The sequence below is a fragment of the Amblyraja radiata genome, chromosome 1, assembly GCF_010909765.2.
Source record: "Amblyraja radiata isolate CabotCenter1 chromosome 1, sAmbRad1.1.pri, whole genome shotgun sequence".
NCBI lineage: Eukaryota > Metazoa > Chordata > Chondrichthyes > Rajiformes > Rajidae > Amblyraja > Amblyraja radiata.
Window position 1 is genome coordinate 124,777,484 of NC_045956.1, and position 25,362 is coordinate 124,802,845.

A 25,362-nucleotide genomic window follows, 5' to 3' on the forward strand; every position below is an offset into this window, starting at 1 on the left:
CTGGGTTGAAACACTGAACACAGTGTGTCCTGTTTTTATTTTATAATCGTGTAGTAATTTGAGAACAGTTCTTCTCCCATCTCTATATCTCGAAGCGTCACAAGAACCACACATCGCAAAAACCTGCAAAACAAAAGAGCAAACCTCTTGAGTAACACATGCAGAAGCATAGTGACCAAATAAACACCTCAATATCTGTGAAGGCACTAGAAGAAGAGTTCTGACCCAAAATGTCATCTGTCGTTCACAGATGCTGTATGGCCTGCTGAGTTCCTCCAGCATTTTATTTTGTACTTCCGTATGTATACTAGTTACAGAATTAAATAATTTGTTTATAGATCATAGCTACAGAGCTTTCTAATTTAATTTTTGTACATCGTGTCGCAGGAAAAAAAAGTTTTTTGCACTAATCTGAAGTAATACCTGAATCAATCTGAAGTAATCTGAAACAATCTATCTCTATCCTGTGAAATAGCTTCTTAATTCCTAGTACTTCAGTCAGACTCCACCATTTCATTTTCCGCAATGAATAAAGGATCAATTTTTCAAACGATCCCTGATAATTGTAATCCACTAAATCCTGGCAGCTTTCTATTTAATCCATTATCGTTCCCCTATTGTTCCAATGCACTATCTATAATTGGGAATTGGAAACAGTATTCATCATTAACCATGCTCTTGTATCCATAAAATTTAGAACCTACTGAAAGTCAAATATATGAAAATGCTGTACATCCAAAATAAAAACAGTATTTGCTGGAAACTCTCAGCAGATTCACTTTCTTCACGGGTGCCATCTGATGATTTGGGTGCCAACTGAGCAACCATGTTAATAGATTAATGTAGTTATTTCAAGAGAGAACGAGAGGCAAATTTAACTAAGGCGACATCAAAGCTGTGAAATGCAGGTGAGCGTTGTTGAAATTGTAAGATTAAAGAAATATCCCCTCCAACCTCCCCCCTCTCATTCCCCTGCAGCCCCCTCAGCAGGCATGCAAATTTCTCCCTGCTCCTTTCCCTTCCTTCCCATGCTAATCTCCCATTCCAGATTCCCACATTTGCCTATTATCCCCCCTCTTTCCCCACCCCGCTGTCCCTTTCCACTCATATCCCTCCCTTTGATTCTACATTTCATGCCATCTCTTCTCTCCTTATCTGATACCCTTTTGTCTCCTTTTCATCTTTCGCCTTTATCACTTACTCCACCCATTTGCCTATCAATACCTCCTGCAATCTTTGACCATACTCATCTCACTTTTCCAGATTTCTCGACACTACTCCAATCTGTCTGAAGATGTTGCCTGACCCGCTGTGTTCCTCCAATATTTTTGCTCATGATTTTCAGCATCTGCAGTAACTTGTGTCTACGTTTTCAGCCATACTGCCCAATTGACATTTCGATTGTCGTTCTAAATGTTAAATCCATCAAAATGTGAATATCAATGACAAATAATGAATAACAAATATTTCACATATTATACTTGTCCTTCTTTTAAATTATAAGCAGGCTTCGTAGAAATCCCTCTTGAAAATGTTTAACATTTATCTCCTGATCCTGCTATTTGATGAAAGTGAAAGCGTTATTCAAAAGGACTTACCTTTCCACATCATGTCTGTAGTTTACGTTAGGAAAGTACTGTCGGAACTCTACAGGAAATGTCGTGGGAACATCAAATTCCTGATAGCATACATTGGCTTCTTTTTCTGCAACACAGTGATTGATAGAATTAATTTGCAGGAAAACAAGGCATCTGCAGGTTGTTTATCCCTTTTTATTCTTCTTTATTTTCTTTTTATTGTGTTTGAAGCTCCGTTAGAAACATAGAAAATAGGTGCAGGAGGAGGCCATTTGGCCCTTCGAGCCAGCACCGCCATTCATTGTAATCATGGCTGATCATCCACAAACAGCAACCCGTGCCTGCCATCTCCCCATACCCCTTGATTCCGCTCGCCCTAAGAGCTCTATCTAATTCTCTTTCGATGCATCCAGTGAATTAGCCTCTACTGCCTTCTGTGGCAGAGAATTCCACAAATTCACAACTCTCTGGTTGAAAAAGTTTTTTTCTCATCTCAGTTTTAAATGGCCTCCCATATATTCTTAGACTGTGGCCCCTGGTTCTGGACCCACAATATTGGGAATTTTCTTCCTGCATCTAGCTTGTTTAGTCCTTTTATAAGTTTATGTTTCTATAAGATACCCTCTCATCCTTCTAAATTCCAGTGAATACAAGCCCAGTCTTTCCAATCTTTCCTCATACGACAGTCCCACCATCCCGGGGATTAACCTTGTACACTGCCTCAATAGCAAGGATGTCCTTCCTCAAATTAGGAGACCAAAACTGCACATAATACTCCAGATGTGGTCTCACCAGGGCCCTGTACAACTGCAGAAGGGCCTCTTTACTCCTATACTCAAATCTTCTCGTTATGAAGGCTTTCTTCACTGCCTGCTGTATCTTCATGCTTACTTTCAGTGACTAGTGTACAAGGACACCCAGGTCTCGTGGCACTTCCCTTTTTCTTAATCTGACATCATTGAGATAATGGTACAATCTTTCAAATCCTGGCATATTCTCGATTGCAATTGAGATTTGCAATAATCTTACGCACTAGTAAATGTTACTGCTAAATGGTGGCATTTATGCTCCTAAATGATAATGTTTGGTTGAAAACTGGCTGATTTCCATCCAAACAGACTGATCATAGAAAACAAAGTTGGAATAAATGGATCATTTGCAGACTAGAAGGTAAACTAGTGGAATACCACAGAGATCAGCTCTTGGGCTGAAATTGCTCGCTATTTACATTAATGACCTGGATGAAGAAATGCAATGTTTCCCAATTTGTCAATGATATGAAAATAGTTGGAAGGTCTTGGTGTGATAAGGTTACTCTGCAATAGGAAAATGGGAAAAGATCTGGCAATCCAGAGGAGATTCATCAGACTAAGTTCGCGGATAAGAGGGATGTGCTACCATGAGAGAATAAACAGTTTGGGCCTGTATTCTTTGGAGTTTAGAAGAATGCGGGGTGACATTACTCAAACATATAAGATCATAAGGAGGCTTGACAGGGTAGATGTTGGGATGTTTTCACTGGTGGGAGAGTTCACGAAAAAGGGGCATAAGTGTAAGGTAAGGGGCCGGTGTTTAAAACGGATGTACGCAGCTATTTCTCAAAGGTGCTAAATCTCTGGAATTCTCTGCCCCGGCAGGTGGTGGAAACTAGATCACTAGAAATATTTAGAATGGAGGTGGATAAACATTTGTTAGATTGAAGAATTGAGAAGTATGGAGAAATGGCATTAAAGTAGAGTTTAATCCAGCATAGATCAGTCATGATCATATTTACTGGTGGAGCAGAGAAGGGTCTCGTCCCAAAACTTCACCCATTCCTTCTCTCCAGAGATGCTGCCTGTCCCACTGCGTTACTCCAGCTTTTTGTGTCTCTCTGAAGGGCTTGATAGCCTACTCTGGCTCTTGGTTTCTTGTGATGTTGTGTGACTTTAGTGCATGTGAAACTGAATAAACTATTCTCAACTGGCTATCATATTCCATTTGATGAATTCCCTACCACTTACGTTGTGGAATTAGTTTGTGAATCTGTGCGAGGTTAGACAAGTGCAGGATGCACACGACAATTTATTTCAGTGTAAAATTTCCAAGTGCAGGGAAGAAAATTAAAAATGAAGACATTTACTTTGTTATTATTTAAATTTGTTGTCATAATTGTTTTAATGTTTATTTAATTGGAAATAGCTTTTGAATACTTTTAAATATCAGGCATGTTCATTAGCATTCAAGAAATGCAATAGATTTTCTGGACAACAAAGCTGAGGTAGATGAGTCTGGAGAAAGGTTCTGTGCTGAGACGTCACCTCCCCATTCCATCCCCAGATGCTGCCTGATCTGCTGAGTTCCTCCAGCACTTTGTATTTTACTGAGGAAAAAGCTTTGTTTGTCTAAATCAAGACTTGATTACATTGCATGACAGACACTCTGGAACCTTACTGATAGCATACTGGGTAAGTGCAGCCCAAACAGACCACCTGGAGGATGTTTGTACACAACAACTACCAGCTGAGTTGGCGATCGTGATTTATAATAAAGCCAATTTGCTCTTTGCTGAAGTGCACACATATTAATTGCATGATGTCAACTGGATATCAACATGTTTTACAAAACAAGATTTTAAAATGATGCAACATACCATTGGAACAGTTGTTGACGTACTGACCCAGAGCTAATGGATTGGCCGGGGTTTCTGTCAGCCAAGTGACATCACTTGTTTTATAAGGACCAAGTCTATCCCGTCCACTGCAAGATCTGAAAAGTCAGGGAAAGAAACGGGGGAAAAAAACTATCAAAGCAAATCTAGTTATTTATGGTAAACATCTAGATCGTCTCTTTTCCTCAGCAAGTAAGATTTTCAGAAAACTTCCTAATAATATCAAATGTAATACATTTCAATAGATAGAAGTATTTAAAAACATAGTCCTCCAGAATTTCAAAATAAACGTCAAGCAGCAAAAATGTATGTAATGTATAAAGCTTTGCTATCCTGCAAACAGGCCGATCAAATGTCTGTAACCCTGCGATGCCCAGTTGTGAATGGTGTGGATAATTCAACAGTTTATTGGAGAACGTGGCTCCAATCTTGATGAAGCCCAGCAGAGGGATGCTGAAGACAAGGCTACATTTGCAGCTATATTTAACCATCTTGGCTTCCTCCTGAGATTCAGGTAATCAGAGAAGCCAGTCTTCAGCCAATTTGATTCATTCCACATGATATCAAGAAATGGTTTAGTGCTCTAGACAATAGGACATAAAGTATCACACCACTGCTGAAGGCTTGTATCCCTGGTGAAGCTGTTTGAATACAATGTGGTGAATTGCTCAAGTATGTCCCACTAACAAAGAGTAGGACATATCCAATGGGCAAATGATGAAGCTGAATTTTAGTTAAAATATAAGAAGATATTAAATTGGCTTCTGGGCTAGCTTACAGCTTATATTTAGTCTCAAATTAGGCTTGCCTCAGGTTGCGGGTGTGTGGGATAATAAATCCTATAACATTGTCTCCCAAGTGAGGAAGTGACAGAGAAAGAAACAGCTAGTCACATCTTTGAAGTAAGATGCCATAAACCAAATGGCCTATGTTTATGAAGGACCAAATGACAGAGAGGAAGCAGCGAGAGCTAGGGTGATCTCTGTGAAGATAAAATGTCGTAAACCAAATGGCCAATGTTATCTTGTACTATGTAAACAAAAGGCCTTTGATGTGATGCATTCTGTGGAAAACTTTTCCTGTACCTCTGACCATGACTAATGTCTGTGAAATGTGCTAAGGGGACAAAAAAACCCTATTTAAGGCAATGTAATTCTGTTGTTCAGTGAGGTGAACGGAGGACGGTCAAGTGTCTGTAATGGTCACTTGACTGGAGTTCTCCCTCCCTCCATCGGCCGATGTTAAGTAAAGTTTTGAACTGGTCTACCAAACAGTTTGTGTGGTGTCTGTTTATTAAGAAGCGAACCTGGTTTAGTAGTTAAGAAAGTAGCTTTATCATTGGCGTAGTTATGCAGGCCTCGCTGGGACCACATCAACAGCTGACTGTGCAAGAGGTTGCAGAGGTTGCCGGGATTGGAAGGGAGATAACTGAGCTCTATCGGCCCCCTTGTCAGACCGACTCCCTAGAAACTCCCGGGAACATCTGTGATCCTTCATCAGACATTGAATTGGTTCCCTGCCGAGGTTCTTAGAAACAGACAAAGGTAAGACCAGTTAGGCTTTATATGTTTTTTTTAAGAAGGGATTGTGTATGTATTTTTAAGACAGAATTATGTATGTATTTTTGAGAAGGGATTGTGTATGTATTTTTAAGACAGAATTGTGCATGTATTTTTAAGAAGGACTTGAGCGGTTTCTCTTTCTATCTCTCTTTGTTTTCTCTTTTTCTCTATCTCTACTAAGGGCTCATAGGCCTCATTGAGACATCCGTGATTTGTCGGGTTGAGAATGGGGGGTTGAGGTTTGCGTCTGGCTTATTGAGACATCCGAAGAGTTGTCGGATTGAGAAATAAGTGGCGTTGTATATTAAAGAGTTAAGAAGTCTGCCAGGTTGAGAAACAGGGGTCACGGATAGCGGGTCTGCTTCGTTGAGACACTTGGGGCTTATTTTAAGGATAAAACGTCTGCCAGGTTGAGAAACTGGGGTCTTGGTTAGCGGGTCAGCCTAGTTGATATATTTGGAACGATTCGGAATTAAGAAGTCTGTTTTCTCTTTCTTTCTATCTATCTATGGGGAATGCTCTGGATAACAGTCCAACATATGTGTTATTTGAATCCTAAGTATAATAAGAAATTTAGAATGTTAAGTTACAAGTTGACCAAACGGTTAGGGGATGAAGCCTGGCCAGTAAGGGGAACATGGAATGTAGAGACATTTATATGGGAAAGGAAGGCGGGAAAGAAATGGAAGAAAGGAATTAAAACATGGGACGCAGAAGCAGTGAAGAAGCATGAGGAGAGTATAGAGGTTGAAGTTGGATGGATGCTGTATGTAAGAAGGGGATAGAGTTAAGAAACAAGGATAGCACTCGGAAAGGATGGAACGTATTGCAACTAGAATGCCAGTGGGCAGAGGAACAAGAGGAAATAATTAAAAGACAAGACAGGAGGTGAGAAACAGGTGATGATTAGTAAAAAATAAACCCAGTACTGGTAAATCCTCTGGAGGAGACTTCATGTCTGACACGACGACCCTATTTGGTAGTGAAGATGAGGAGTTAGATAATTTTGGGAGATGTCCACATGTCCACCTATGCCCTACCAGTAGCAATGGCATCTTTACCTGTGACAGTTCCGTCAGTAACATCCCTATACCTTGAAGTTCTGACCTTACAAAGCTCCCCAGGATTGGGAGCACGGGAATGCCTTTCTGTGCGTAATTTGTTTAACGCATTGATGCTACCAGAACAGCTGGCCATTGTTAAATGTACTGCACACACTGGTGCTGGGGACCCTATAGCAAAAGGCAATGAGTTGCTGATAATGTATCCAAGCAAGCAGCCTGTACATCCAAATGCGTAGTGACAGCACGTAAACAGATGCTAGCAAATAGAATGGTCCTGCCAAACATGAAGGAGGTATGTACATTACAGAGGGACGCCTCTTATATATAATATAACTATGGAAACAAGAGGGCTGCGCCATTGATTCAGCACACCCCGCTTGGACAAGTTGGTGTATTCGATACATTTTTACTCGTCTTACCCATGCTGGTAAGGAGGGAATGATAGGATAACAAAGGAAATGTGGTGGCAGGCCTCTGAATGTAAAATTTGCCAACAAAGTAATCCAGGCAAATCATTTAAGATACCCTCAGGGGTGACGCCAATGCCATCACGATCGTTTGAATGCATACAGATTGATTTTATTGAAATGCAAAGGGCCCAGTGTTATTGCTTAGTGATTTTAGATTTATTTAGCAGATGGAGTGAAGCTCTACCAACCACTAATAATACTGCTGAAACTATGGTAACATTGTTGTTAAGAGAAGTTATTCCCAGGTTTGGCCTACCTACTGCCATAAGTTCAGACAATGGTCCTCATTTTATTGCCACTATTAATAAGGAAAAATGTGCACATTTTAATATTCGACTGCAATTTCACTGTGTACACCACCCACAGGCATCTGGGATGGTGGAAAGAGTCAATGAGGATTGCAAAACAAAATTACCCCGGAGGTAAATCCTTTTTCTGACAGGCAACTATGTTATAAAAAAATTGGGGGATGAAGGGAAATTTGATGGAGAAATGAGGAAAGAGCTAGGGAGACTGAAAAGTCAAGGGGAGTCTGACTAATCATGATCTGGATCAATGTCCAATTAGGGTTAGGTAACCAGGATTTTGGTAAACAGAAGTCTTGTCAGAAAAAGGGAAAGTCAATTACAAAGAGATGTCTTTGAAGATGAAATATTATATACTGCTGGTAAAACAATGTTTTTGTATATATACTGCTGGTAAAACAATGTTTTTGTATATATACTGCTTGTAAAACAATGTTTTTTATGTGGAATGTGTGAAATTCGAAGCAATGAGCAACGTTGTGTGTCGCTTTAAGAAGTTTGTCCTTTAAAATGCAAATGGGACAGACAGTTTATGGTGTGCTCCGTTAAGAAACAGGCATGAATGGGGGGCGGAGCTATACTCGAATGATAAAATGTGTTGGTTGATTATAAATCTTTTGAACCAAGTTAAAAAAAGACTCATCCCGATTAAAGTGTTAAATGAGATTGGAAATGTCAAAATTACAGAGAAAAAGAAAATGTATTATTGATTACTGATTCTGAGTAAGTTCTTTTGGGAAAGATTGTTTTGAGATGATAACAGAGGTTGTCTTTTAAAATGCAAATGAAGCAAGATTACTGTTTGGTAAAAGATAAAGTAGATTGGGGAAGAGAACATATTTGGAGAATTGAATATTTAGGTGGAGAGAGCCTCTTCGGATATTATCGAATTAAAGAATAAATTCACAGGGAAGTGTTAAGAAGGAACTGGAGATTCTGGAGGATCAAATGTAGACAAAAGTGCTGGAGAAACTCAGCTGGGAACAAGATTCACAACTTTTTATTGATACAGGAAAAGCTGCTGTCCACCCCCTGGAGAGTGGGGGGGACGCCACCTACAGGCCCTGGGCAATTAACTAATTATGTATGGACGGCAATTAACCCATGTCTTGCCAGATCTACATTCTCAGGATGGAGGAGCTTTGCTGGAAGCCATAAAAGCTATACGATGATGGTGCTGGGACAAGAAAAAATTGAGATTGTGTTGAAAAGAACAACCAAGTGTTGCTAACAACATGAACTGCTGTAAAGCTTGAAGATCATCGTCGCTGGATACATTTGATTGACTGTGAACAGTTTGTGGAAACAAGGACGATGGGCTATTGATACTCCCTTTATTCTGGGGTGGCCCAGCCCACATGGACTGAACTTTCTTCAGAATGGCAAGCTTGTGGACTAACCCACATTTAAAGGATGGTACACACCTCCTTTTAAACAAGATTGAAGTCAAACATGACAAGCACAGCAAAGATACCCTGACTACAGACAGTAAGAGGTCTGCAAAGGCCAGTTAAATCTACCTGTTTTTGCCACAACCAAGGCACTGGTGTATTTTTAGGAAACAGTATATTTGTGACAGGCATTGTTATATTGCAAATGCAGTGCCACACAAGAGAAGCACGAACCAGTTACACCAGCACACGGGGAATTCCAAGCGAAGCCGAATAAAGGCTGAGCAATTTTAATGATCCTTTTCCTGTCCTATGGTAGTATCTTAGTGTCACGTCCGGTGGAGGTTGGTGGCCATTTAAAATATTTGGAGGGACTTGTGGAACGATTGTCCACTATGAAATAATTGTGTTACTAGTGTACTATTAATTTGTCTGATGAGATGCTTATGGTCTTTCGTATGTACTCAGCAAGGACTGTAGTTGTTATCAAAAATTTGATAAAAGGATGGAATGATGAAGCTGAATTTTAGTTAAAATATAAGAAGATATTAAATTGGCTTCTGGGCTAGCTTACAGCTTATATTTAGTCTCAAATTAGGCTTGCCTCAGGTTGCGGGTGTGTGGGATAATAAATCCTATAACATTGTCTCCCAAGTGAGGAAGTGACAGAGAAAGAAACAGCTAGTCACATCTTTGAAGTAAGATGCCATAAACCAAATGGCCTATGTTTATGAAGGACCAAATGACAGAGAGGAAGCAGCGAGATCTAGGGTGATCTCTGTGAAGATAAAATGTCGTAAACCAAATGGCCAATGTTATCTTGTACTATGTAAACAAAAGGCCTTTGATGTGATGCATTCTGTGGAAAACTTTTCCTGTACCTCTGACCATGACTAATGTCTGTGAAATGTGCTAAGGGGACAAAAAAACCCTATTTAAGGCAATGTAATTCTGTTGTTCAGTGAGGTGAACGGAGGACGGTCAAGTGTCTGTAATGGTCACTTGACTGGAGTTCTCCCTCCCTCCATCGGCCGATGTTAAGTAAAGTTTTGAACTGGTCTACCAAACAGTTTGTGTGGTGTCTGTTTATTAAGAAGCGAACCTGGTTTAGTAGTTAAGAAAGTAGCTTTTTCACAATTACTGCCCTATCAGTCTACTCTCAATCAGCAAAGTGTTGGAAGGTGTGGTTGACAGTGATATCAAACAGAAAATAGACACAAAAAGCTGGAGTAACTCAACGGGTCAGTCAGCATCACTGAAGAAAAAGAATAGGTGACGTTTCGAGTCGAGACCGTTCTTCAGACTGAGGGCCAGTGGAAATGGAAACGAGAGATATAGATGGTGATATAGAGAGATACAGAAAAAAATGAATGAAAGATATGCAAAAAAAGTAAGGATGGTAAAGGAAACAGGTCATTGTTAGCTGTGTTTATCTTGGTGAAAACTAGTTACAGACAATGAAACTCACCAGGACAACAGATAAACTAGCACAATGACTATGGTGGTGGAGGGACGGAGAGAGAAGGGTTACAAGGGTTACTTGAAGTTAGATAAATCAATATTCATCCCGCTGGGTTGGAAACGGCCCATGCCAAATATGAGTTGTTGTTCCTCCAAATTGCATTTGGCCTCATTCTGACAATGGAGGATGCCAAGGACAGAAAGGTCAGTGTGTGAATGGGAATGGGAAGGGGAGTTAATGTTTAGTTTAGTTTAGAGATACAGCGCGGAAACAGGCCCTTCGGCCCACCGAGTCCATGCCAACCAGCGATCCCCGCACATTCAACCTACCCTACACAAACTAGGGACAATTTGTCTCGGAGAAAAACCACGCAGGTCACGGGGAGAACGTACAAACTCCGTACAGACAAGCACCCGTAGTCAGGATCGAACCCGGGTCTCTGGCGCTGTAAGGCAGCAGCTCAAAAATGTTTTGCAACCGGGAGATCAGGTTGGTCCAGGCGGACTGAGCGAAGGTGCTCAGCGAAACGATCGCCCAGTCTACATTTGGTTTTGCCGATGTATAAGAATCCACAGCTGGAACAACGGATACAGAAGATGAGGTTGGAGGAGGTGCAATTGAACCTCTGCCTAACCTGAAAGGACTGTTGGGGTCCCTGGACAAAATCGAGGGGAGAGGTATAGGGACAGGTGGTGCATCTCCTGCGGTTACAGGGGAAGATACCTGTGGAGAGGATAGTTTGGATGGGAAGGGATGGGTTAACCAGGGAGTTGTGGAGGGAACGGTCTCTGCGGAAGACAGAAAGGGATGGATATAGGAAGATGTGGGATTCCATTGAAAGTGGTAAAAATATCAGAGGATCATGTCTTGTATGCGACGGCTGATAGTGTGAAAGGTAAGGACTAGGGGGACTCATTCCCTGTTGCAACTAGGTGGAGAGTGAGGAAGAGCAGAGCAGCGGGAAGAGAGGAGACCCTCGTGAGGGCCTCATCCATGACGAAGAGGGGAACCCCTATTCCCTAAAGAATGAGAACCTCTCAGATGTCCTGCTATGGAATACCTCATCTTGGGTGCAGATGTGGCATAGACGGAGGAATTGGGAGAGTCTTTACAGGAGGCAGGGTGGGAAGATGTGTAGTCGAGATAGTTGTGGGAGTCAATAAGTTTATAATAAATGTCAGTCGACATATCTCGTGTGATGGAGATGGTGAGTTTAAGAAAGGGGATGGAAGTGTCGGAGATGGTCCACGAGAATTTAAGTACAGGAAGGCGATATCAAACAGCGTCTACTACTTCCTTCCTTTCTTATCAGATTCCACCGCCAGCTTTTGTGTTTATCTTCACCCTTCTCTCCCCCATCTGACTAATTGGATAATAACCCAATTATGCACAAACATACTTTTATTTCATTTGTACGTTATAAAATAATACATTTTACAGTGAACCCGATGACTTCAATCACATCTGAAATTACAGTGTAAATGAAACTCACCTGTAAATAACTTTAGAGATCCCTTTGTCATTTCCATCAATTAACACGCCATCTACACACCGGAAAATGAATGGGTTGCATATAGACTGGAAAAGGATCGGTTCATATTGCTGATAGACAGTACCTTTTAATCATAAAAATAGAGTTTTAGTTAAGTGTGGTTGAACTGAGGATGTGTTCAACTACATGTGCATAGACCTGCTTAGCAGAAGGTGGTGATGAACTGGTATGATGGCAAATGGTGGAAAGTGATTTAATTAAGTGCAAAGTCAAAATCCTAAACCTAAATAGTGGGATGCCACAGGGATCTGTGTTGGGTCCACTGTTGTTTGTCATGTACATCAATGATTTGGATGATGGTGTGGTAAATTGGATTAGTAAGTATGCAGATGATACTAAGATAGATGGTGTTGTGGATAATGAAGTAGATTTTCAAAGTCTACAGAGAGATTTAGGCCATTTGGAAGAGTGGGCTGAAAGATGGCAGATGGAGTTTAATGCTGATAAGTGTGAGGTGCTACATCTTGGCAGGACAAATCAAAATAGGACGTACATGGTAAATGGTAGTGAGTTGGGGAATGCAGTTGAACAGAGGGATCTAGGAATAACTATGCACAGTTCCCTGAAGGTGGAATCTCATGTAGATAGGGTGGTAAAGAAAGCTTTTGGTGTGCTGCCTTTATAAATCAGAGCATTGAGTACAGAAGTTGGGATGTAATGTTAAAATTGTACAAGGCATTGGTAAGGCCAATTCTGGAGTATGGTGTACAAATTTGGTCGCCTAATTATAGGAAGGATGTCAACAAAATGGAGAGAGTACAGAGGAGATTTACCAGAATGTTGCCTGGGTTTCAGCAACTAAGTTACAGAGAAAGGTTGAACAAGTTAGGTCTTTATTCTTTGGAGCGCAGAAGGTTAAGGGGGGACTTGATAGAGGTCTTTAAAATGATGAGAGGGATAGACAGAGTTGACGTGGATAAGCTTTTCCCATTGAGAGTAGGGAAGATTCAAACAAGAGGACATGACTTGAGAATTAAGGGACAGAAGTTTAGGGGTAACATGAGGGGGAACTTCTTTACTCAGAGAGTGGTAGCTGTGTGGAATGAGCTTCCAGTGGAAGTGGTGGAGGCAGGTTCGATTTTATAATTTAAAAATAAATTGGATAGGTATATGGACGGGAAAGGAATGGAGGGTTATGGTCTGAGTGCAGGTAGATGGGACTAGGGGAGAATAAGTGTTCGGCACGGACTAGAAGGGCCGAGATGGCCTGTTTACGTGTTGTAATTGTTATATGGTTATAAATAAAGCAAACAACAAGGATATGTGAGATGGCTCTGATAGATTGGGAAACTACATTAAAACGTGTAACAGTAAACAAACAATGGATAGCATTTAAAGAATGAGTACACTGAGCACAAGTATAATTCCACTTAAGGAACAAGTACCCAGGAAAGTGAAGAAAAGTGGTTCAGTACAAGTTAAAGATGGCATTCGATAATGCGGAAAAGGGCCAATAATGTTGCCAAAGAGAATAGTAACGAGAGCAGTGGGAACATTTCAGAATTGATAAAGGGAGGATCAAGACATTGATATGGAAGGGGAAAGTGGAATAAGTGAACAATCTAGCGAGAAACAAAAAAACAGACTTTGAAAGCTTCCATTGATAAGGAAGATGAGCGAAACAATGGGGATGCGGATGGTCAAGAATTTAATGGTCAAATGGGGTGAATAATGACCACAGGTTGAATCTGCTCCATTCCAACAGCACGGTTAGAACTGTTGGTCCGGACACATGAAAGCAAATGCAATAGACAATAGGTACAGGAGTAGGCCATTCGGCCCTTCGAGCCAGCACCGCCATTCAATGTGATCATGGCTGATCATCCACAATCAGTACCCTGTTCCTGCCTTCTCCCCATATCCCCTGACTCCGCTATCTTTAAGAGTCCTATCTAGCTCTCTCTTGAAACCAGAGAACCGGCCTCCATCGCCCTCTGAGGCAGAGAATTCCACAGACTCACAACTCTCTGTGTGAAAAAGTGTTTCCTCATCTCTGTTCTAAATGGCTTACCCTTATTCTTAAACTGTCCAAACCCTTAATAATCTTATATGTTTCAATAAGATCCCCTATCATCCTAATTTCCAGTATACAAGCCCAGCCACTCCATTCTCTCAGCATATGACAGTCCCGCCATCCCGGGAATTAACCTTGTGAATCTACGCTACACTCCTCAATAGCAAGAATGTCCTTCCTCAAATTTGGAGACCAAGACTGCACACAGTATTCCAGGTGTGGTCTCACTAGGGCCCTATACAACTGCAGAAGGACCTCTTTGCTCCTATACTCAACTCTTGCTATGAAGGCCAACATGTTATTCGCTTTCTTCACTGCCTGTTGTACCTGCACGCTTACTTTAATTGACTGATGAACAAGGACACCCAGATCCCATTGTACTTCCCCTTTTCCCAACTTGACACCATTCAAATAATCTTCCTTCCTGTTTTTGCTACCAAAGTGGATAACCACACATTTATCCACATTAAACTGCATCTGCCATGCATCTGCCCACTCACCCAACCTGTCCAAGTCATCCTGCATTCTCATAGCATCATCCACACAGTTCACACTGCCACCCAGTTTTGTGTCATCTGCAAATTTGCTAATGTTACTTGTAATCCCTTCATCTAAATCATTAATAGAAAATTGTAAATAGCTGCGGTCCCAGCACCGAGCCTTGCGGTACCCCACTAGTCACTGCCTGCAATTCTGAAAGGGTCCGGTTTATCCCTACTCTTTATTTCCTGTTTGCCAACCAATTTTCTATCCATGTCAGCACTCTACCCCCAATACCATGCGGCCTAATTTTGTCCACTAATCTCCTCTGTGGGACCTTATCAAATGCTTTCTGAAAGTCCAGGTACACTACATCCACTGGCTCTCCCTTGTCCATTTTCCAAGCTACATCCTCAAAAAATTCCAGAAGATTAGTCAAGCATGATTTCCCCTTCGTAAATCCATGCTGACTCGGTTCAATCCTGTTACTGCTATCCTAATGTGCCGCTATTTCATCTTTTATGATTGACTCCAGCATCTTCCCCACCACTGATGTCAGGCTAACTGGTCTATAATTCCCTGTTTTCTCTCTCCCGCCTTTCTTAAAAAGTGGGATAACATTAGCTACCTTCCAATCCACAGGAACTGATCCTGAATCTATAGAACATTGGAAAATGATCACCAATGCATTCACGATTTCTAGAGCCACTTCCTGAAGTACCCTGGGATGCAGAACATCAGGCCCTGGGGATTTATCAGCCTTCAGTCCCATCAGTCTACCCAACACCATTTCCTGCCTAATGTGGATTTCCTTCAGTTCCTTCGTCACCCCAGATCCTCTGGCCACTAGTACATCAGGAAGATTGTTTGTGTCCTCCTTAGTGAAGACGGATCCAAAGTACCTGTTCAACTCATCTGCCATTTCCTTGTTCCCCATAATAAATTCACCTTTTTCAGTCTTTAAGGGTCCAACTTTGGTCTTAACTAATTTTTTCCTCTTCACATACCTAAAGAAGCTTTTACTATCCCCTTTTATATTCTTGGCTAGCTTACCTTTATACCTCATCGTTTCTCCCCATATTACCTTTTTAGTTCTCTTCTGTTGCTCTTTAAATGTTACCCAATCCTCTGGCTTCCCGCTCATCTTTGCTATGTTGTACTTCTTCTCTTTTATTTTTATACTGTCCCTGACTTCCCTTGTCAGCCACGGTCGCCCCCCTACTCCCGTTGGAATCTTCCTCTTTGGAATGAACTGATCCTGTACCTTCTGTAATATTCCCAGAAATACCTGCCATTGTTGTTCCACTGTCATCCCTGCTAGGGTATCTTTCCAGTCAACTTTTATTACAGCGGAATCAAGGGATATGGAGAGACGGCAGGCACGAGTTACTGATTGGGGATGATCAGCCATGATCACAATGAATGGCGGTGCTGGCTCAAAGGGCCAAATGGCCTCCTCCTGCACCAATTTTCTATGTTTCTATAATAGCAACTGAAATCCAATTGTAATGTCCGCAATTCACAACACGCTACTTGACAATATACAACATCCAGATGGACTTTAAGTTTACAAGAGTTTACACTCGTGAAAAAGTGAGAGAAAATGAAAGCAGAAATTTGCCATACTCGTGCATTATCAGTAATGTCAGATTGAACTCCAAAACTTGCAGAATTAGTGCACACTGTTATTCATAATTTAGAACTTATGAGTTATAATTCACATGCACGTGTTAATTGTATGTACACACTCTTGTACATATATATGACCACACATAATTGTGTATGTACACACATATGTACATGTCTTCATCATGCCATGTACTGATGGCAGAGGGGGAAAATGGGCAAACTGAACCGTGAACATTGAATACAAAAATACTGCAGATACACACACACGGTGTGTGGCTTTCTACAGCAAATCACAAAATCCAGGAAGGCTCCTGTCAGACTTGGCTTTGGGAAATCATTTTTGAATTGTCATAACATTTATTTACTTAAATATTCTACATGTCACTTTAATAGATTATCCTGACTATTTATAATATCAAACTCTGTCCAAACAATAGGGCCACCACAGCTTTGCAACCACATTTCACCATGCTAAGAACATAGTGCCTTGAAAATTCCACTGGGAGACAGTAGAGAATATCCTAATGTATCAAAAGAAAGGCCCTACTTCAAAACAAATTCAAAGGAAAGAGCCCACCTACTGCAAGCCTCCATTTGGCACACTGTCTGATCAACCAGGAGTTATTGTAATGCAGAAATATTATATTACCCCTATAATATCTGATTAGTCATTTTATCACGTGTCAGACTCAAATATGCACTGGAGATTACATTCAACTTGGATGTGCAACATCTTTCTGCATTTTTAGCCCTATTAGCAATCACAGCTTCTCATATTGCAGAGATTTCATAACCGTCCCCATGCTTTGCCCTGCAGTAGAGTTTGAGCATGTCCTTCCAACAGGTTTATTTTAGATCTGCATCCACCTGGGAGCTCAGTCACCCCCCTGTAATGACTGCTGGAAATTTTACATCCGTGTGGACCTCGGGCAACTCTTCCCTCTCTCTTCCTATGTTTTCGACTTCCTGAAGTTGGAAACTTGCACTGTGCACAAATACCAATATCAGCCGCTATACTTCATCATCATCCATTCAACAGATCAGTTTTAAAATTCTAATCAACCTTTTTGTCCCCTTCTAATGCTAATTATATTTTACACTTCACAGCCCTTCAGCTGTGGAAGAAAACTGAAAATCAGAAAGGGATGAAGAGGTAAAGGAAAGGGGGAAAGGAGGGCAAATATCACAGGGGATGGGGCAGGAAAGACTAAATTACATGGAACATGGAAGAACAGTACAGCATAGGAATAGATCAGTTGGAATGTCCAAAATAAACTAATCTCCTCTGCCTGCATGTGATCCATATCCCACCATACCCTGTACATTCATGTGCCTATCTAAAAGCATCTTAAACACCACTAGTGCATCTGTTGCCACCACCCTCGCTGCACAGTCCAGGCACTCACCACTATGTGTAATAAAACTCACCCCATACATCTCCTTTAAACTTTGCCCCTCCCACCTTAAAACTATGCCCTCTGGGCCTCGACATTTCCCCCCTTCGAAAAAGGTTCCGACTGTCGACCTTTGATTCCTCTGTCTACCTTCTTTATCTCTCTCAATTTTATATACTTCTGCCAGGACTCCACGCAACCTCTGATATTCTAGAGAAAGCAATCCAAGTTTATCCAACCCCTCGGTAATACTCAGACAGCATTCTCGTAAACTCTCCAAAGCCTCCCGATCCTTCCTGTAATTGATTGACCAGAACTGAGTATAGAAGTTGAGATGTAATGTTAAAATTGTACAAGGCATTGGTGAGGCCAATTCTGGAGTATGGTGTACAATTTTGGTCGCCCAATTATAGGAAGGATGTCAACAAAATAGAGAGAGTACAGAGGAGATTTACTAGAATGTTGCCTGGGTTTCAACAACTAAGTTACAGAGAGAGGTTGAATAAGTTAGGTCTTTATTCTCTGGAGCGCAGAAGGTTAAGGGGGGACTTGATAGAGGTCTTTAAAATGATGAGAGGGATAGACAGAGTTGACGTGGACAAGCTAATATATCTTTTATTGTCATTGCACGTCAGTGCAACGAGATTTAGTGATTGCACGTCAGTGCAACGAGATTTTCCCATTGAGAGTAGGGAAGATTCAAACAAGAGGACATGACTTGAGAATTAAGGGACAGAAGTTTAGGGGTAACATGAGGGGGAACTTCTTTACTCAGAGAGTGGTAGCTGTGTGGAATGAGCTTCCAGTGAAGGTGGTGGAGGCAGGTTCGTTGTTATCATTTAAAAATAAATTGGATAGGTATATGGATGGGAAAGGAATGGTTATGGTCTGAGTGCAGGCAGATGGGACTAGGGGAAAATAATTGTTCGGCACGGACTTGTAGGGCCGAGATGGCCTGTTTCCGTGCTGTAATTGTTATATGGTTATATGGTTAACTGCACACAAATAACAAGGGAAGATAGTAGTTGCAAGTAGGAGTCAAGGAATGGAGATATGTGCAGTTAAGTACCATGCCCTTAACAAATAATGAAAGTTAGTGTCTCAAATTGCCGAACACCACTCCATTTTAGATAGCAAAGGATAGAGATCACATTACAATGGTCATTTCATAAGCTTTAAAAAACATTGTACAAGAATGACTGCAGTACCAGGATACATGCAGGCTACTGTTCCTTTTGGCACCCTTCCGGTTGTGACAAATACCCCTCTTCCAGCAAATGAAAGTGAACTAATTGCCCGTCTTATAATGAATCCAAATGTTTCAAGCATTGCCCCATCAGGGTTAAAATCCATTCCATTTCCTTCTGTTTCTTTGTGAAAATTAGTTAATATATTCTTGTATTTTGATTGAATACTTTCCGGCAGCATATTAAGAAACTCAGCTTGATTGCTCAAATCTCTCCTGAACAAAGCACGAAATAACTTCAGTAACGAGGCCTCAATCGCACAGTCAGAAATAACTTTATCCAAGGAAGTTTCTGGAACAAATCGAATTGTCCTGCAATAACAAGTAAAAGGCATTACTTGTGTACGCTAGCAAAGCCTTATACCATCAAACCTCCACCAAGGAATAATTTGACTACAAACTCAGATTCTCTCTGCAAATTAGGAATGGTGGCTCCCTAATTCCTTCTAATAGGACACTTATGACATGTTCCTGAAATAAGATTCCTCAAATGAAATTAAATCTGGTTGGAATATTATGCACATACGATTACTGATCAGTGATTTCATTCTATTTATTTTAGTCAACAGAAAACTTGAAAGCTGAAATTCCCAAATCTAAAGTGGTTTGATGTGTTTCACATCGTCCAGTCGTGAGATTTCAGACCAGTCTTTGCTTGTGCCCCTCAAAGGCATCATAACCACATGGAATTTTGTTTGAATATGCGCCTAGTATGACAACTTGAACGCTCAGGAAGGAAGAAGATAGCAAAACATGACGAACACTGCCCAGTCCATCACGGGTAATGACATCCCCATCATCAAAGGGATCTATAAGACCGCTTGGATCTATCAAAAAGGCAGCCATCATCAGAGATCCACACCACCCTTGCCGCACTCTAATTTCATTCCTGTCATTGGGAAGAAGAGACAGGAGTCTGAAAACTGTGACGTCCACATTCAGGAGCAGCTTCTTCCCAATAATCATTAGGCTATTAAACACTACAACCTTCAAATAAGCTCCGAAATACATTAACGTGGGGGCATCATTTTTGTCTATTATTGTTTGTTCATAATAAACACCAAAATGTTTTTTATTATATATAACACCAAAATGTTTTTTATTATATATATATATATATATATATATATATATATATATAGGCTATATATATATAACTTCCTCGGGCTTGGTCTCTCGCAATTTTTCACTCCCAACTCTCACCCAATGTTGGCAGCCCAGAGGTAGAATGAGGCGTACTCAACTGCCTTCGTACTGAGAACATCTGTTTTTTATTAAGTACTATGATTACATATCTGTTGCAGTGCTGCAGGTAAAAATTTGGACATATAACAATAAGACACAATAAGACACTTTTGACTTAGTTTCATAAACTATGGAACAGAGTACAAAAACATGGATGTAATGCTAAGCATAAAACACTGGTTATAGGCAATAGGTGCAGGAGTTGGCCATTCAGTAAGCCTTCGAACCAGCACTGCCATTCATTGTGATCATGGCTGATCATCCACAATCAGTACCCCCGTTCCTGCCTTCGCCCCATATCCCTTGACTCCACTATCTTTAAGAGCTCTATCAAACTCTCTCTTGAAAGCATCCAGTGAATTGGCCTCCACTGCCTTCTGAGGCAGAGAATTCTACAGATTCACAACTCTCTGGGTGAAAAAGTTTTTCCTCATCTCCGTTCTTATTCTTAAACTGTGGCCCCTGGTTCTGGACTCCCCCAACATCAGGAACATGTTTTCGGCCTGTAGCGTATCCAATCCCTTAATAATCTTATATGTTTCAATAAGATCCCCTCTAAAATTGGAGAAGTCAATGTTCATACGGCTGGGGTGTAAACTACCCAAGCGAAATATGAGGTGCTGTTCCTCCAATTTGCACAGGGCCTCACTCTGGCCATGGAGGAGGCTAGAAAGGTCAGATTCAGAATGGGAGGGGGAGTTGAAGTGCTGAGCCACAGGGGGGTCAGGTTGGTTAATGCGAACTGAGCGGAGTTGTTGGGCGAAGCGATCGCCAAACCTGTGCTTGCTCTCACCGATGCAGAGAAGTTGACACCTGGAACAGCGGATGCATTAGATGAGGTTCGAGGAGGTGCAGGTGAACCTGTGCCTCAGCCGGAAAGACTGCTTGGGGCCTTTGATGGAGCCAAGGGGGGAGGTAAAGCGACAAGTGTAGCATTTCCTGCGGTTGCAAGGGAAAGTACCAGGGGAGGGGGTGGTTTGGGTGGGAAGGGACGAATTGACCAGGGAGTTACGGAGGGAATGGTCTCTGCAGAAAGCAGAAAAGGGAGGAGATGGGAACATGTGGCCAGTGGTAGGATCTCGTTGGAGGTGGCGAAAATGTCGGAGGATTATTTGTTTTATGTGGCAGCTGGTAGGGTGGAAGGTGAGGACAAAGGGGGACTCTGACCTTGTTACGAGTGGGGGGGATGGGGAGTGAGAGCGGAGTTGTGGGATATAGAGGAGACCCTGGTGAAAGCCTCATCTAAAATAGAAGAGGGGAACCCCCGTTCCCCAAAGAATGAGGACATCTCCGCTGCCCTGGTCTGGAACACCTCATCCCGGTTGCAGATACGGCGTAGACAGAGGAATTGGGAGTAGGGGATAGAGTCCTTGCAGGAAGCAGGGTGGGAAGAAGTGTAGTCGAGATAGCGATGGGAGTCAGTGGGTTTGTAGTAGATACAAAACTGAGGTCAATTCTGAGGTCATTTAAGAGAGTGCCAGGCTTTGGAGAGGATACAGGAAGGATTGGCTATGATCACACTAAAGATGTAGATTGGAGAAGCCATGGTTCTTCTCTTTACTGCCACATATAGAATACACCGAACGGAAATTATCTAAATCCATTGCTATTCTTTACAAAACAAAGGATCTGTTGAATAAGAAGTGTTTGTATATATTGTATTGCTCGCTTATAATGCCATATATGTCATATTGTGTTGACGTTTGGGGAAATGTATATAAAACAAATATGTATATAAAACCCTATAATTAAACTCCAGAAAAGAGCTATTAGAATAATACATAAAGCTTCTTACCGTGAAACTAAAAATCTTTATTCATAAAGTCCGGTACCTTAAATTTTTTGGATATTGCGCATGTAAAGATATTAGAAATACTTTTCCGAGTTAGGAATAAAAGCCTTCCTGTTAGTATTCAAAACATTTTTTAATTAAGAGAAGGACATTATAATTTAAGAGGGTTGTGTATTTTTGAAAGTGAGAACCAATTTAATATATAGATGCGTCTCAGTTTTGGGAGTCAAATTATGGAAAGGGCTTAGTGATGAGTTGATATTTTGTAGCTCTCTGTTGAGTTTCAAGAAAGCCTTAAAATGTAAAATAATTATAATGTAAAATGATTAAAATGTGAAATAAGTAAGGATTACAATTTAGTAATTTTTTTTTCTTCTTTCCTTTGTAATGCTGATATTCTGGGTTATTTTATGGATTGTATAGGATAGGCAAAAATAAGCTATGTGGCTTCAGCCTATTCCTTTTTCGGTCATTGATTATAGGGAGGTTTCACGGCAGTCGGGTCACAACCCATGACCCGTACTGCTGCTACGCTACTCCAAATGGATTACACGCGATGAACTGCAGGTAAGCACTGACCATTGTTTCCAGCGTAGCGGGCCCGTTAAAACCCGCCGAAATTGTCCATTTTTGCGCTGTAATTAATAATGGAAATCGGGATAAGCGTGAGACATTTAGCCTACTTCAGAATTCCAAAAGTGAGGAGAAATGATGGTAGATAGAAGCGAGAGCTGAAGGGACAACAACAGCCAGAGTGCTTGCCGAACATTGGCCGTTTGCTCACTGCATTTCATCAACTGAGGCATTATTTGTGTTTTTTCTTGATTCCTTTGGCATCTAAAAAGTTTCAAAGTGATAAATCTGGCTGTAAATTTAAAAAATCGCCGATGGTTCTCAAGTGAGTTTTTACATACAAAAAGAAAACGCCTCTGAAGCAAAATTTACAGCCAGATTTATCACTTCTGAGACTTTTTAGATGCCAAAGGAATCAAGAAAAAACACAAATAATGCCTTACTGTTGATGAAATGCAGTGAGCAAGCGCGATAATTCCCAATATTTTCAATTCCGATATCTGCACGGCCAATGTTTACCAAGCACTTTAGCTGCTGTAGTCCCTTCAGTTCTCGCTTCTCTTTACCTTCATTTCGCTTCACTTTTGGAATTCTAAAGTTGGGTACATGTCTCACACTTACCCCACCTTCCACAATTTTTTTCAACGCAAAAATTCAACATTTTGGTGGTTTTTAACAGGTAGGAAAGTACGCGTTTCTTGCATTAATAACATATACCAGAAGTGACGGATGTCCTCCAGGTGGATTGAGCGGCTCCGTGCATCAAGCCCTATGACCCAGTGACCTTACGTGCAACCCCCCTATATGAACGTTGTGTGAAATGGATACAGTGTTGGTTCATATTCACACAGATTATAAAGTTTTGTTCTTTTTAATGTATGACCGAAATAAATTATTAATTCATTCATTCATTCAGAAGGTTAAGAACAAATTTGTCAGAGGTTCTCAAGATTCTGAGTCCGTTTCTCATTCTCCATGGCAATAGTTTGGCCTGCTGGACTTGTCACACAGCTATGCTATTCATACACATATAACAAAACCAAAGATGTCCACTGCACTTCTGGCTGCCTATCTGCCTAATAAAGATATCCAATTTTCTCCTATAGAAAACTAATATTTTTGATTGAGTGACTCAGACGTTAAATGTTAACCTGGCTTCTCTGCTACCTGACCTGCTGACTTGTTTCCAGGATTTACTTCAGATTTCCAACATCTGCAGTTTTCTCTTCAGCAAGAGAGAAACAAACAGACATGTATACGGAGACTGGCAGGTATATGAAACGAGCAGAGGATGTAGTTGAGGCAGGTACTATAACAGTATTTTTAAAAATATTTTATTTATTAGAACGACAGTAAATTACAATAGTACAAGCCAGATATATCTTATTACATTTATTGTACCCCTTCATTTTTTAAGCTTTAAAGAAAGGTATAGATAAAGAAAGTAGAGAAAGTGAGAGAAAGAAAGTTGTGTTCGTGTAAAAGAGTGATCAATGAGAAAAAAAATAGAGACCCATTGGTTAGAGAAAATAATTAAGAAATAGACCCTAGAAAAGAAAGGAGGAAAAAGGAAAAAAACCCCAAAGCTATTATAAAAACCGCGCAAAAGGGATATACCAACTTTATATTTTTCCACCCCCACTATAACAGTATTTAAAAGACACTTGGACGTACATGAATAGGAACGGTTTAGAGGTATATATGCAAGTGCACATGGGGCACCTTGGCTGGCTGGCTGGCTGGCATGGGCAAATTGGGCCTGTTTCTATGCTGTATGACTATGTCTCTAGGTGCTCCTGCAGTGCTTCGGTCTTTCAAATTGCTCCACGAGTCGATATCCTGTTTGGTCTCAGTCAATGCCTCTCTTCCTCATGTTGACATAGTTGCTATGTTCCTGTTTAACTGCAGGGGACAGCATTTCATTCCTTCAAGGCTCTGCCATAACCTGCCTCAGCTGCTTCCAAATACAAGGCCAATGAAATGTATGTATAGCTGCTGAAAATGTCGGCAGAGTTTTTGCATAGTTCGTGTTTTGTATATATATATATATATTTTTTTAAATTCTGAATAAAATTGATTTTGGGAAATAAACATATTCACCATTTAACTCCTTGTTGATATTAATATTTAACTATATATTTTAAGGAAGTTGCTGTACGTATATTTCATTTTATTGCAATTATACGTTATACGGATTAATGTTTCTCTGCATTTAATTTGATGGTTTAATTATTTCCGTAATGTTATGAGTTTGAAATGAGCATTTAGCTGCACAATATGCCGCCGCGTTACCCTGGCCCAAGCCTGGCTGTTTGTTGCTGGCGACCTCCTTACCTGGGGTTTTTGCCCACGTTCAGCGCGATCCAGGGCACCAGCCGGTACTTGTAGCGCTTCCAGCGGGACAGCAGCCGGCGCAGCATCGCCGCCCCAGCCCGGCCCGGCCCGGCAGAGAGAGGAGGCGCCGCTCCGTCTGCCAGCTCCCCCCTCCCTCCCTCTCTAGTATCTTTGCTCCGGGCCACGCACGTCCTCTCACCATAAGCCTGGGACGCTCACACCCTCGCTGCCACTTATCCTCTACTCCCACCCTTCGCTTCCCTTCCACCACAGTCCTTCACCAACTCCCATCCCACCTGCACTCTTATCCCTTCACTTCATTTCCCTTCACCCCTAAGCACATTTCCCCTCTGCCCCATTTCCCCACACCCCTTTTTCCCCTTTCCTGTTGCCCAATTTCTCACTTGCGCCATTCCCCTTCACCCCATTTCCCCCAATCCTCTTAGCTCTGCCACTTCTCCCAGAATCTTTATCCCCTTCGTCCACTCCTATTCCCCAACACCTCTTCTTCCCCCTTGTCTTTCTTCAGACTTTCCCATTTCCCCCTCACCCCATCTACCCCTCTTTATCCCCTTTAACACTCTCCACAGCCCCTCCCTTCCCCTACTTGAGCCCCTACCCC

The 25,362-nt window shown here is 41.3% G+C and overlaps 1 protein-coding gene across 1 annotated transcript; it reads right to left on the reverse strand.

The window, feature by feature from the left end:
- On the reverse strand, positions 1-24,927 carry setd9 (SET domain containing 9). Its single transcript, XM_033030289.1, has 6 exons — positions 24,741-24,927; positions 18,759-19,108; positions 11,974-12,097; positions 4,210-4,325; positions 1,599-1,704; positions 1-123 (listed from the first exon to the last, which is right to left on the reverse strand). Exons 1-6 carry the CDS (start codon positions 24,824-24,826, stop codon positions 36-38), a joined length of 870 nt encoding a protein of 289 aa, XP_032886180.1. The 5' UTR covers positions 24,827-24,927; the 3' UTR covers positions 1-35.
- Between the last annotated feature and the right edge of the window lie 435 nt (positions 24,928-25,362).